Source organism: Convolutriloba macropyga, chromosome 3 (genome assembly GCF_964194025.1).
Source record: "Convolutriloba macropyga chromosome 3, txConMacr16.3, whole genome shotgun sequence".
Lineage (NCBI taxonomy): Eukaryota > Metazoa > Xenacoelomorpha > Acoela > Convolutidae > Convolutriloba > Convolutriloba macropyga.
Window position 1 is genome coordinate 38,792,071 of NC_134470.1, and position 14,737 is coordinate 38,806,807.

The window sequence follows — 14,737 nt, forward strand, 5'->3', positions numbered from 1 at the left end:
GCGTCTGCCACTTGGAACGTCGGTTCAGCGCCGGTACGTATTCTTTGATCCAACGAGACCAAATAGCGTTAGCGTAAGACTGCGCGCGGGCGTAACGTTTACGGTGATCAAACTCATCTACGCCAATGATGGACGGGAGACCACGTGCTTGGTTACCGAGGAGAAAGTGATTAGGTGTTAATGCTCCTAGGTCGGACGGGTCGGCGCTTACGGGCGTTAGCGGACGTGAATTAAGTGCATGTTCGACCAGACAAAAAGTGGTACTTAAAACCTCATCCGTGAGGCGACGTGTTCCAAGGATTGTGTAAAGTACGCGCTTGAAACTACGTACTAGCTTCTCCCAGATGCCACCCCTGTGTGGCGCACTGGGCGGGTTGAACCTCCACTTGATGCCTTTGTGGGCAAGTTCTACAGCGATGTTGATGGTGTTCCACTTTTCGATGTTTGGTTCGAACGGGAATTCCTTGGTTCTTAAGAAATCTGGACCCCTCACCCAGCTACTTGATTGAAAAACCTCAGCGGACATACCACGAGTACCGGCATCTGCTGGATTATCGCTTGAGGCAACGTGGTTCCATTCGTCAACGCTAGTGTGTTCTAAAATCTCGCAAACACGGTTTGCAATAAATATTGGGTGCTTGGTTGCAGAGTTAAGCCATTGCAAGACAGTAGTGCTGTCGGTCCACATGAAAACCCTGTTGACTTTTACTGTGAGAGCTCGACAGATATCTTGTTTCAATCGAGCGGCCAGTAGCGCTGCCTGTAATTCCAGCTTTGGAACAGTCATGACCTTCATAGGTGCTACGCGAGCTTTACCCAGGACAAACGCAAGCTCCGTTTGGGGCCCACTCGAAGTAGTTACTCGAGCTCGGAGAAATGCAACGGCACTGAAAACTTCTTGTGAACTATCGCCAAACATGTGTAGTTCCAGGTGTTCAAAGTTTCCGGAAAAGTAGCTCCTTGGTATAGTGATTGCGGCAAGCTTGGGTAGTTCTACACTCCATTCGAGGAACCTTTCAACAGTGTCTTTTGGTAATTCTTCATCTCAATGCTGCCCGCTGACACGCCAGATGTCCTTTAGTAACAATCGGGCACCAACAGTAAATGGTGCCACCAGGCCGATGGGATCGAACACCTTAGACACTAGGCTCAATACCAAGCGTTGTGTTAAAGACTTAGTTACTGTACTGGAGGTACCCCGACTCACAACTAGAGTATCATTGTTGTGATCCCATTTCAACCCAAGCACGTGCGAAGATTCCTCCTTAGATGAGGCAATTACTTTTGGTTCGGTGGACTGAGGTGACCCATCAATTCGATCAGCTAGATTTGGTACATTGCTTACAAACTTAGTAAGCTTGAACCCACCTAGGTGGCCGTGCATCTATTCACAACAAAATCCGCTTAGGTGGGGTAGGGGCCCTGCCGATCTCAAAATAAAAAACATTATTCGGAATTTTGAAAAAAGTGACGATTTCGAAAACTAATCAACCGATTTTTCCAAATTTTTGCATGCGGCTCCCATGTGCTAAGGGAACAAAAAGTCCCTTACTGAACTTTTTCGCCCAATTTCTCCTTCATGTACTTTTTGGGCAAAAAGTGGGCAAAAGTGGTCAAATTTCAGTTTTTCGAAAAAAATGTGAATTTTTGCCAATTTTTGAAAAATTTTTGACTCCAGAAGTTTTGCATACGTGTCTGCTACCGGATGACCAACCACTAAGTCTAGAATAGTCAAATGGATAAAAAGTAAAAATTTTGAGAAAATTTGCATTTTTTTGAACTTCGTCTCCTCCGAAATCATGATTTTTGGCTTTTTCTCAAAAACCACGAATTTCTGTGCCTAGTTCATAAAAGCAAAGTTGTCTGGCATAAAAAATTAGGGGGCGTTTATCAAGGACAATTTTTCCTGAATTTTTCTCAGTTTCGAGATATTCCGAAAAAAAAAACCAATTTTTTGTGGAAAAAAAATGACTTTTTGCAGGTTTTTTTAATAGTTTATTTTCGAAACAAAAATGTTTTGCCTTCATTTATGAGCTGTTTTGAGGTCCTCAATGAGTTATAGCAAGGCTTTCCTATATAAAATTTGAAAAAAATAATTAATTTTTCCAGAATATACTCAAATTTGAAATTTTGAAGCTAAATTTTAAGTTTTTCCGGAAAAATTCTAAGTTCGAGAATGAAAAATTTTGAAAATTTTCTTTTTGTCCTGAAAACCGTTTTGATTTCCCTGGTTGGTCAAAAAAGACTACCCCAAACGTTTTCTTGTTCGAAAAACCAAAAAAATTTTCAAAATTTTTGAATTTTTTTTCGTTTTCACTTTCCTAAGTTTTTATGTCCAAAAATTCAATTTTCCTTTTTTCGAAAGTTACATAACTCTCTTTTTGACCACAAGAAATCTACACAAAATTGGCAGAGAAAAAAAGTTAAGTATTTTTCCCACGTTTTAGGGCTCAAAGGATAGAAATAATGAAAAATTGATCTAAAGTGGACATTCTGTTAACAAATTTTTCATAAACTTGTTTAAAAACATTTCGGGGCATGTATGTGGGGCTGGCCCCACATCATGCCCAATCCGAGATTCCAAAGAATACAATTAACCTAGGCTTTTTTCACAACATCAAAAAAAATTCCAGAAGAAAGTGTTCGGTAAGGCCCTGAGGCTACATAAAAAGTTATCGAAACACGTTGGCAGTGCCCGAAGAGCGCTGCCATCAAACCCTCACAAGGAATAAATCGAACCTCTTCATGACCCAAAAAAGAGCCCACGGACGCCGCCTGACTAGTGACCGACACTTGCCGGCAGGCGAAACACCTGACTTGATGGAGAAGTTGCACCAACTCCTTCGATCTTTTGAGAGCCCTCTCAGGTGACTCCACCGAATCCAAGTATTCGTCCATGTAGAAGTTTTCTAGGACGGCTTTGGTTGCTTCCGGGTACTGAATAACACTGTCTCGGGCCGTGCGTTGCAGTGCATAGTTAGCGCATGTGGGCGAGTCTTTAGCCCCAAATATATGGCGCGTGTATTGATACACTACAACATTTGTTGTGGGGTCCTCCCGCCACAAAAAACGCAGTGATGGCTGGTCACAGTCAGGAACACCCACTTGGAGGAACATACCCTCAATATCTGCGGACACGGCGAATTTATGTTGACGGAACCTAAGTAGTACGTGGATTAGGTTTTGGAGCAGGTCGGGGCCAGTGAGCAAAGATTTATTCAAAGAAGTACCGTGGAACTTTGCTGCACCATTTAATACCCTACGCACTTTCCCCGGTTTGTTCGGATTGATTACGGGATGATGTGGTAGGTACCACTCTTTATTCGACCGCTGCTCAACCTTGTGAGCATCAGGAACTGTAATCAAGTAACCTTTTTCCAAGTCTTCACGGATGGTATTAGAATAGTTTTCTTTCAATGACGTATCTCTCGAGAGCCGCTTTTCGAGAGACTTGAGCTGTACCAGTGATGAAAAGTAGTTATTCGGGAGCTGGATGTTGTCATCAGCCCATAACATACCAACATCGTATCTTTGGCCGTTATGAAAAGTTGTTGATTCAAGTATTTCCTGCGCGCGAGCATCCGCTGCGGATCGTGGGTCAACTTGCTTGAACGCGCCGTACGATTCCATATCATACCAAGATTTAACCTGACAAGCTAATTCAAAATCCTGTTCAATATTGGCTTTGAAACACGTCGAGACTAAACTTGAACTTGACGGGAGTGGGCCACTTAAAACCCAACCTATGGGTAAGCGGACAGCGAACGGTGAGCACTTTTTGTCGGCTGAAAAATACTCTAACGGGCGGATGGCATGGTAGACATCCTGTCCAAGTATCATCTCAATTTCTCCATAGCTATATCTTACTGGATCTAGAACTGCCAAATGTGGGTAAGTTTCTTGCATGGACTTGACGTCAATGATGTCGGAACCTACGTTTAATGTTTCCCTCACGTAGGGACGCACAGTGAATGCTTCGAAGTCTTGGTCTTTATGAGGTGTCACAGTCAATTGAACCACCTTTGTGTCTATGAGTTCTTCCGTGTTTATACCCTTGACGGTCAGTTTTAATGCGGTACCCTGCAAACCAAGTCTAGCTGCGAGACTATCGGACACCCAAGAGTTACTGCAAGCGGTATCGCATAAAACCAACGCCGTAGTACTAGTGCCAGAAGAATTAGTAAGTTTCAGTTCCGTGACCTGAAGGAGGCCTTTAACATCCGTCACGGAAGACAAAGTGGTTGTTTTGCTTGGTTGCTGTTGACCCGTAGATGGCCTACTTGTACCTGCGTTCGACTTCGAAGTATCGATGTTCTTGTTTGTTGAGGGTTTAGCTGGAAAAACCCTTTCAGCTCCATGAAGTAAGGTGTTATGGGAGCTGTTGCAACCATCTTTCCTACATTTACGGGGACTTGGGCATTGCCTAAACATGTGTTTATCACGCAAACAAGAGAAACAGAGCTTTGCCTCAGCCACGACCTTGGCTCTCTGCGTGGGGGTCTTTTCCTTAAAGACACGGCATTCCCACAACCGGTGGCTCCCTTTGCATACAATGCAACTAGAGATTGATGTTGACGGAGATCTCTGTTGCGGCTTAGGGTTACTCTTCTGTTGCGTATTTGCAGCAAATGCCTTTGAAGCAACTTTTTATCTTGTAATTGAGTTGTTGGTATCCTCAGTCCTTGCTTTAGTTGCCGTATTCTTCATTAAATCGTGCGCTTCGGCCTTCTCTTTTAACCAATCGTTGAAATCAAGAAGAGTAGGTTTCACCCAATGCTTTTTGACCGTGAAAAGTGACCATGACTCCTTTATATTGGGTGGTAGCTTCTGTACGGCAGTGTTGAGAAGCGCAGCACTCTTTAAGTCCGAATCATATGACAGCGATTTAAATACCCCGACTAGACTTGAAATGCACCCCGAGTAGTTAATGATGTTATCGCTATTGTGCATCTTCAATGGTGGAAAGCCGTTGAGTTTGTCCAAATGTGCACTTATGACCGCCTGTGGTTGGCCAAATTTACGTTCTAAGGTCTTCAGTGCGTCTTTGTACATTGCGCCGCAGTAGGCGAACTCAGCTATAGCTGTTTTAGCTTTACCTGTAACGAGGGTCTTAAGGTATGTCAATTTTACATCATCAGTTAAGGACTGAGAGTCGATTGCGCTTTTAAACTGACCATACCATTCGTGCCACTGTAGAGGATCCCCACTGTATTGTGACAACTTCCATTCGGGTAGTGGATCATTCCTCTTGCTAGATAAGGCGTCAGTGAATGCCTTAATCAAGCTTGCATTTTCAGATGCTGGCGCTGGAGGCGTGGGATGCAGTGGGCCACCCCAACACAATGGTATCGGGGCAGTATGCCCATATGTGGGCTTTATAACCGGCTTGACAAAAGGTGGCGCTATGTTAGTAGTTGTACTAAAGGTGTTAACAGGGATGCTACAAGTTGCTGCGTAGTTGCTATTTGGATTATGTTGTGCACTCATTTGCAAGATGGGATGGCTGATAGTGGGGTTAGCTGTGCTTGGGTGAGGTTACGGTTGAACATTTTTATAGACGGTAGCATTATTTGTCGCCTGGTTTACGTTTGGGGGTTTATTCTGAGGAAAACTCCACAAGTTTAGATCAAGGTTACAGTTCTGGGGAGGTCTTTGTTCTGTAGGACACGGTACCAGGCGGGTTTGAGGCCAATGGACAATGTTTTGTTGTGGAATGTTGGGGACGTGTAAGTATGCTGTTGCGCTCGCTGGAATGGGCGACGGAACCATGGGAGGCTGAGGATTATATAATTGTTGAGGCGGGAATACAGGAGGCGGGTTCACGAGTTGGTTTAGAAGTGGAGGTACATTTGGCGAGGAATGGGCAATAGGGACTTGTGTTTGGTGTGGAATATTACTTTGAGGTGGGTTCTGTTGTTGCGGAACATGAGGCATCGACATATGTAATTGACAAGGCACACTGGAGCTCTTCGGACCCAAGAACTGATTTACCTGTGGGTTTTTTGAAAAATCAGGTACGAAAATGGAGTTCGTTGGTGCCATAACGGGTGTTGGTGGCCGGGGAGTTTGCATAGGTGGTTGAGGTGGTGGGATGGCGACATTTTGTACGTCGACTGGTACTTGGTACACTTGGTTCACTTTACCACTGCCTGAGGGACTATGTGCCTGCTCGACTCTTTGATCAGTGAGTGGTTGCTGCAGTTGAGCCTGGAGGTATTCCTGATACAACGCTTCTTGCTGAGCAACAGAAATTGCAACTCCTGGCCGTGTGTACTGAGAAAGCATTTCAAGATGATGTAAGTTATCGGCAACATTACTTGGGTTTTCTGGAGGATTACTAGGGGAAGTATCTTTATCAGGAGGGTCGGCGGTTGCTGAACCAGGACGAGAAAAGTTTAACTCACTTGAATTACCTGCTGGAAACGAATTTACCCAATCCTGAACAAGTCCCTGACTTCTATCTGATCCCCTATCTTTAAACAAATTCAGTTCACTTGAGTGGTGACTAAACAATGAATGATTATCCATCAAATCAGCCTCATCTAATTTAGCTGCTGCAACACGCTGGCGGTGGTCTTCCTCCATTTCTTGAAGTGCCATCTGCTCCATTTGTATTTCAAGCTTCTTTTTTCTCATGGCAATTTCGTGTTTTTGCTCAGCGAGGCGCATGGCAGCTTGTTCTTGTTTCTCGGCCTCTTCGCGTTTTAATTTTGCCATTAGAAATTCATGTTTACGCTGGCTAGACATTGATGATGTTGTCCGGCGTGAACTTCTCTTAGATTGCCCTTGAGGATTAACGCCCTCACATACGGTGTCTCGGTCAGCAACTGAGTCAATATAGCTTCTAGCCGCAAGCAAGAATTTATCATTGTTCTTGGTTACATCATGCAACCATTGCTCAAGGACAGGGTAAATTGAATCTGGGTCCTCCGCTTTACTGGCTAAGTCAAACAGTTCTTCATTCTTCTGCACTAGTTTACTGAAAACATCCTTCAACTTAGAAACCAAGCGTTCAACTTTAACCCTCCTGTCTTGACGATCTATGGCATCTGTGATGTCCTTATGGATGTTACATAACTCAGATTCTAGATTAGATCTTGCATTAAAGAGTTTTTTCAGTTTTTCTTGCTGTTCGGCCATGATATTGAAATGGCTAATTTATCAATGAAGAGTAACTTTCAGCCAAACACGTGGAATGAGGGTTATACTGAACCCAAATGACAACGACTTGATAATCAAGACGTCGAAGAGCAGAAAAGAAGTTACCGAGTAATGAATTACTCGGCGAAAATGAGTAGCAAAGTGGAGGGGGCGTCTAACGTGCTTGAAAGCAACGTGAGACTAAACAGGAATAAAGGCAACCGGGGAAAGAGGACTGGGTGGACGAAGCACGACGAAACAGGAGACGAAGCGGACGGGACGGGAAGGACGGGCGAACGACGCGCAACGCAACAGGGAACGGAACGGAACTGGCGAAAACGCGGGTAGTAAACGGGCGACGCAACGGACGGGACGGAAATGCTGAACTAGCAACGCACGGAGAAACGGGAAACGAGACGGACGGAACGGAGGCGTTGAGCGAGTAGCGCGCAACGAAACAGAAAGGCGGGTCGGAACGGGTGGGAGACGATTACGCAGCGAGCGGGGAGGTCGGGAACCACTATGCTTGCAGACCGCAGCAACAAACTCAACCAAACAAACTAGCCGTAACTCCAGAACAAACTTAAGTCACACCCTAGGAAGGAGGAGAGATGCTACTGCAAGAGACAAACTAGCACAAATCATTATGGGGCTTAATATATACAAATAACGAACTAATTTACGGCAAAGCAGTAGTATACTAAATGGAAGAAAAGAGCAAGAAATTTACTAGCCGTAACTCTAGAATAAACTTAAGTCACACCGTAGCAATATTCAAACCTAAACAACCGATCAGCATACCAACAATATTAAACAAACTACAGCAAAAGTTCAGTAATACGCAGTGCTTCTGTAGTCTATGAAAGCTGGAAAAGTTAAGAAACAATCTAGCCGTAACTCCGGAATAAACTTAAGTCACACCCCAGAAGGCAAAAAACCAAACCAACTAACAATCTTACAGATACACGCAAACATAGAGCAGCAAAAATTAATATACTACAGCAGGAAGGCTAATAAATTAGTAAAGTTGAAAAGTCAAAGGGCAATCCAGCCGTAACTCGAGAATAAACTTAAGTCACACCCTAGAAAGCTATAAGACCTAAACAACAAACCAGCATACTAGCATACTCAACATACTACAGCAAAGACAACAACATACTTCATCCCATATGAGATGCTACATCGAAAATCGGAAAAGTAGCGAAGAAAACGAAAAGCAAAGTTTTGGGAGATCGACCTTATTGGAAAAAAAAGGAACACGGAGAATTGGAAAGTTAAAGAACGAAAAGAACGCGGACGAAAAACGGTATATAAACGAGCGACGAGAAAAATTATGGGAGTTCGATAATTTTTTTGTAGGCCGGAGGTTGTGAAAATTTTCACAACTTTTTCTGTGTAGTAAGTTTCACTAAATTAACGAACCTTCTTGCTGGAATTTTTTTTTAACAAATTTGTCAAAATTTGATGCATTTGTCCAATTTTTTTTCAAATTTTGGTCAATTTTTTGCAAATTCTTGATTACGGTACGGTAATCCAGTAAAATGGACGGTTTTAAGCTTGAAAATACGGTTTATCAATATTCGGTATTGATTTTCTAAAGTTTTCAGAATTGCATCAAAATTGACCAAAATTTTTCAAAATTGAACAATTTAGCATATTTTCTCGATTTTCTCTATATCAGAGGTAATTTTGATATACAAACCAACTTGATCAATTTTTCTCGAATTTTCGGTAAATCTACCAAAAACTTTCAAAATCGATGTTTTTTGTCCCAAGGTTATGTTTGCGGGCGCCCCTTGCCTCTTTTTTTCTACAAAGATTATTTTCAATACTTTAATACCCAATGCGAGATTCGAAAAAAAAATAAATCACGGGGCGGGTTGGTCTTGCCGTCTAAATTTTGTGTTAGAATTATGAATTTACTGCGAAAAATTAAAGTAATTTCTTCCGTCTTACTGTATTTTTTTTATAGAATTTGCTCTCATCTCCCCCGTAGAGCTCTCTAACATAGCTTGGGAATGGCTCCTTCTTCTCGTCTTTGTTCATTCTTGTTTGGTAGCCGCTGTTGGTCCATCAAAACAAATATCGGTCGGATTCCATAAAACAGCAACTTGCATGCTCGAGAAAACATCAACTGATTATGTCTCTTTTTTGCCTGCTGCTCCGTGATTAGCCTTGTGCATCCACAATTTGTCCGGGAAGAGGTTCGAGGGGTAAACTTGCCTCCCTGTCGAATCCAGCAACTGCCAAAATCCAAGAACTCCCATCGCAGAACAAGCATCTAGTCTCACATGGTATATCTACTTTATAAAATTATCGGAACAATTAGGCTAAATAAAAGATAAGTATTTTAACGTTTCATCGTTCTTTTCATGCATCGTTCGTCCCTTGTGGGGCGCCACTTGTAAAGGTGTAAAACAAACAACACTCTTTCGTATAGCTTCAATTGCGACATTCAATTTTAAAGCAACATATAAGACAACGTATTATAGTCAGTCTATAACTCATCGATGATAGCAACGTCTATGCAAGCAAAGTACAATCCAATAACGTATAAGCATCAGTACGATCATAGCAACAAGTGAGAGTTTAGACGGCAAGGTTTTTTTGATGCTCTTTTACTGGTTTTTTGTCTGATGTCATTGACGTCAGAATCAGTTCATAATCGATCAACAATCGTCTAGAGAACCTAAAAATATTAAGCCTAAAACCGCCTTATTCGATACATATAATGGTATTATTTACTTAAAATTAGGTTATACGAACTTTTCCGGAACTTTTTATGTATATTAGACGCAATTCTATACGTAATTTAAATACTCGATTCTGATTGGTTAATATTCTCGCTTAGATTTATTTAGTTACTAACACCCCAGATGCATTTCCTATGTTTTTACATAATGATTTACTAAGTAATGATAAGCTCTCTGTAACTGGGGAGCACATAACGTACTGGAGGGCACAAACGGAAAAGATGCCAATTATTAATCCAGCACATCGACCAATTACTAACCCATTCCTGTGTTGGGTCTAAATAGTAATAAATAATTCAGAATAACTGTTGAATTTTGCGTCGCTTACTACGCATGTGCTTAATAACTGCCGTGAGCTTGCCCAATTTTTGACGGCAGTGGTTGTAATGGAGCTACCCTGCTGTTTCCTGTATTAGTTAGTACGATGTTCGTTTCAGGTATCGCGATCTGTTGTGCTCAGAGAGAGCATATCAAATGGTAAGTTCCTCTTTTCATTCTTTTCATTTTGTCCTACTTGACTACACCGGCTATGATGTCCAACAACTGAGCTCCATAAAACGAAAAGGAGCTGTTACAAACGTTAGCCCCAATGTTCCAACTCGACAAAAATTCAAAAATTAACGTTTGGAAAGATAAATTTTATTTATCACAGATGAGTATAATTAGTGATGTATTTGAACTTGTCATGCCCTTGCTAAATTGGAACGTTGACCACAAAATATCAGAATAGTTGTTGAAATCTTTTTTCTATGAGAAAAAATAAAGTTGCTAAACATTATTTTCATTTTGTGCAGTTCTTTTTATGGCTATTCGTCGTTTTGCGTTGCTTAAGGTTGACAATTGAAATCCTGTCTGAAAATTCTGATTCAAAATGTATGTTTGCAGGAAACCTGAGACATCTGACCCAAAAATTTGACCTAAAATATCCATTTTTGCAGATGAGAAGCATGTTGTTTCTTAATAAACTTCGTTAATGCATTTTAGGGGAAATGGAACGATTAGGTTGAACAATTTTTCCATTACATTTTATTGAAAACATAATATTTTTCTGAAAACATTGTTTTTCGGGCCTCATCTGAACTCAAATGGGATCTGTTATTAATTGAACTGCTAAATAAAAACGTGCTCATCTGTAAATGGTATGGAAGGAATTCCAAAAAGATGTTGAAAAGGACCGCACCAATGCAATCCAAACCGTTTTTCCTTGTGAAAATCCACGATGAAACCAAAACTTACCTTGCTATAAATACTCGACTTTATAAAATTTAATTTTCCCCTATAGTTGCGTAATAGATAATTTTGCAGAATAAAATTTTAATATATCAAAAACAAATGATGTGTTGTTGATAAATATCGATATTATTGAGTAAAAGTACGGCAAATTGTTTGTTCCAGATCACTTTCTTAGCAACGGGAAGTAAAAATAGCCTCATTTGTGTAAACGAATATTGTGTCAGCAATTTTTTTGTCTGTACTACTTATAAATTTGGATAAAGTGGCTTGAAGAAGCATATTTGTGGCCATTTTTATTTAAATTGAAAAATAATGATTTTTTGAAAATTTTGCCGAAATTTTTTCCAGAGGAGTCGATTCCAGCAATTCAGCAACTCTTTTTTTATCCTTAAGCGTAAAAACAATAAAACTATCGCTGACAGTTCTATCATCTTTTTTAACAAAATTGATCAAAAGTTGGACAATAAATTTTTATTGCAACAACCGAAATGAGGCTAATGATCAGAAATTTTAAACCTCGATAAATCCTCGGAAAAAGCGTAATTAAAAAAAATCTTAAATTTGGTATTCTACGCTTGACAAGCTTTGTACGATGAATATATCGATCGGCAAAAATTGACTGAACAAATAAACATGTTTAGCATATAGTTTCTTTTCCCCGCAAATGTGGGGTCGGAAAAACAGTTTATACTCCATAAGTTCTCAGCGTCCCTCAAAACTGTTTCGTTCTTTCTGTCGACAAAATTCTAATGGAAGCACGGATTGATCATTTTGCCAGCTAATGAAAAGCCAAGGTGAAATAGCGAGATGGTTTCTGCTTTAATTTAGCTGATGTTTGATAGTTTTATCTGCTATTGCTGCTTCTCGATTATTCAGAGGTGGAAAAGCAAAAACGCTAGAAAAGTTAGAATTTTTGGAAGACGAAGCTTTGATGCATCTCAGTTCTAACTTAAAATAATAGCCTCGATTATGTTGTGTGAATAATTAGTAATTTTAGTGAAGCTTTTAAAGCATTGGAAATACAACGCGTCAGCCCCACTATTTGGCATTTAATGAGATGTATACAATGTTTTGATTGTTGGAAACTGTCTATTAATATCTCATTTAACTTGAATTGTTTTGAGTATCATCATAGAAAGGATTGCATATCCTTTACATAAGTATCTATTGAAGCCTTTTAATGTACCTATGTTAAGCCTACGTACCTGTTTTTAGTAATTAATGACGACATTATGAGGCACATCTTTGAATATTTTTTTAATGTATATAAATGCGCCTTCTCTGGATAATTGCTATCAGAGGTACAATTTAGGGTTGTGATAATTGTGTAAAAATAATGAAACACAATAGAGCCTCTGAATAAAGCCCCCTTTTGTTTTTGAGATATCGCTTTTTTTCCTAAAAATTCTTAACAAATAGTAAAACAAAAATTTGTGATTTTTTGGAATTTAAAATTCGGTTTGTGCTCACTGGTTTTAGTGCTGGTTTTAGTGTGAGCTATAAACCTGTACGAAAAACTTCCTTAGAAATCTTAATCTTAGAAATCAATTAAGAAATGCTCCTCCACAACACTGGGTATAAGTTGGCTGGTATAGGGCCCTCCCTGCACTACGTCTTTGTGAAACATTTGGTGTTGTTCAAATCTATCAATAAAACGATATGACACACAAACATCAGCAGATAAAAATGTAAAACAAAAGACAGCACCAGAACGCAAACAAATAATGGCAAACTAACGACCTCACTTTTTCAACAACAGCTCCCATTGAAGCATCAACAATTTCGCGCCACCTAAGTGTCATTGAGCCTCGAATGCAGAGGATGGAACTCCTTAGGAGAGCGAAGCTGATTTTTATCCTTAGATATGATACGTCAGCGTAGCTGTCCTCTTTTTTGCGCAGAGAGCTTCGATGCCAGTTGCTTCAGCGCTTTGGGAGCTGAGGGGCCAGCTCCAACATTTGAAGACAAGTGGACAAAATTGCGTTTCCTCAATATCAATTACTCTTTGTTCAAATTTGTTCTTTTTAATAAATTCATTTAACTTGTAGGCTTCGCTACTGTTTTCAGGGCAACTTTTTATAGCAGGTTAAACTTTTTTACGTCGAAGTATGTTTTGTTGAACCTCGATTCCGAAAGTCCATTAGCCTTGATATCTAATCGTGCATCATCATCAGTTGTCGATGATTTAAGTGCGAAGGTTTCCCTTTGCAACGGCTGAAGACGAGGTTTGATCTGGACATCATGACACAAACCACTTAATTGCGCAAAGGAATCGCAAAGTTCATTATATCTAATTTTGGTGTGTCCTCGTTTCGGACTTTGGAGGGCATGCCCCACAGTGAAGTTTTCATTGCATGCGCATTATGATGGCATCTTTACTGGGTCCCAATCATAGCGAAGGGCAATGTCATCACGAAACTCGCGCTTCGTTAGGTCAAAGTGATATTTCCTCAAAGGCATAGCTTTCAACCAGTTTGATGCTCCTTTTTCACTAGCTAAGTCAATTGAACAAGAACGAGAATCGCTCACTTAACTCTTAATTTGCGTCTTTTTCGATTTTGGATCAAGCTCTCTCCTTTTTTATTTCATGTATGATTTTTTGTTGCTTTAGTTTGGCTTCGGACTGAGGTAGGGGTAAGGGACATGAAAGTTGAACTATTTTTGCGCATTATTTGAAACGGTCTTCACGTTTAAGGATGCCCAGGCCAACCCTCCCTTATCGGCAATGAAAAGATATTCCGGTATTTTTTTAGGCGGGTTTCTTTAAGCAATAGCTCATTGTCGATAGATTAGGCAATAGATTAGCCAATAGCTCATCGTCGAGTGATTTGTCACATTCTTTTAAATGGTTTTCAATATTGTGTTGTACGAGCTAAGAAGGTCAATTTATGCTGAACCGATGCAGGCCAGCTTTTTAACAACGATTTGCTGTTCTAGTTATCTCTTCATTTTTTTTCTGGATTATCAGAACCTATTACATTATCTCCAAGTACTCCTTGACCGTCCACTATTTCCATGTTATTGTGAACAGAAATCTGCTAATCTGCTTTTTTGGCATAAATGTCTACCAAATGACGAACAGATAGAAAACCCCAAAAATTCAAGTTATTTTTTCAAGATAAAAAAAAACAAAATATGTATCGACAGAAAGGGCGCCTCAAACGCAGATAACTCAGTGCAGTAAAAAAATGCCACATTTGATTTTTGAGATCAACCGTTATTAAGAATGCAAGTCAAGACGAACAACAAAATCAAACAACAGTAACAACAAACATTAATTACATCCAAAAATTTTTGTCGTTTAAAAAACATTATTAGCAAGGTCAAGATAGCGTCAGATAAAATTGAAACTAAAAAAACAACTTGTATCTCATTAAAAAAGATATGAGACCACTCTATATTAGGGCTCGGTAACAATTAGAGAAAAAAGAACAAAAAAGCAAAGTGAGAAAATTGGCTTAAATTTTTGTACACAAGCAATTTCAATGTAATGAAAACCATCAGATAGCAACTTAAAAATCATGTTTTTGATCACTTACTTTTCTATAGGAGGGCATTATGACTTGTCTTCATTCATGTTTTTATGCGGTTACAAAAAGAACAACAAATAG

General features: G+C 40.1%; 1 protein-coding gene across 2 annotated transcripts in view; it reads left to right on the forward strand.

The window, feature by feature from the left end:
- Window positions 1-14,737, forward strand: part of LOC142336192 (uncharacterized) — a 57,867-nt gene that overhangs the window by 21,102 nt on the left and 22,028 nt on the right. For both annotated transcript variants that reach the window (XM_075384835.1, XM_075384836.1), the window contains exon 6: window positions 10,331-10,370. In XM_075384835.1, the coding sequence (XP_075240950.1) occupies window positions 10,331-10,370 (40 nt within the window). The remainder of the gene's footprint in view (window positions 1-10,330; window positions 10,371-14,737) is intronic.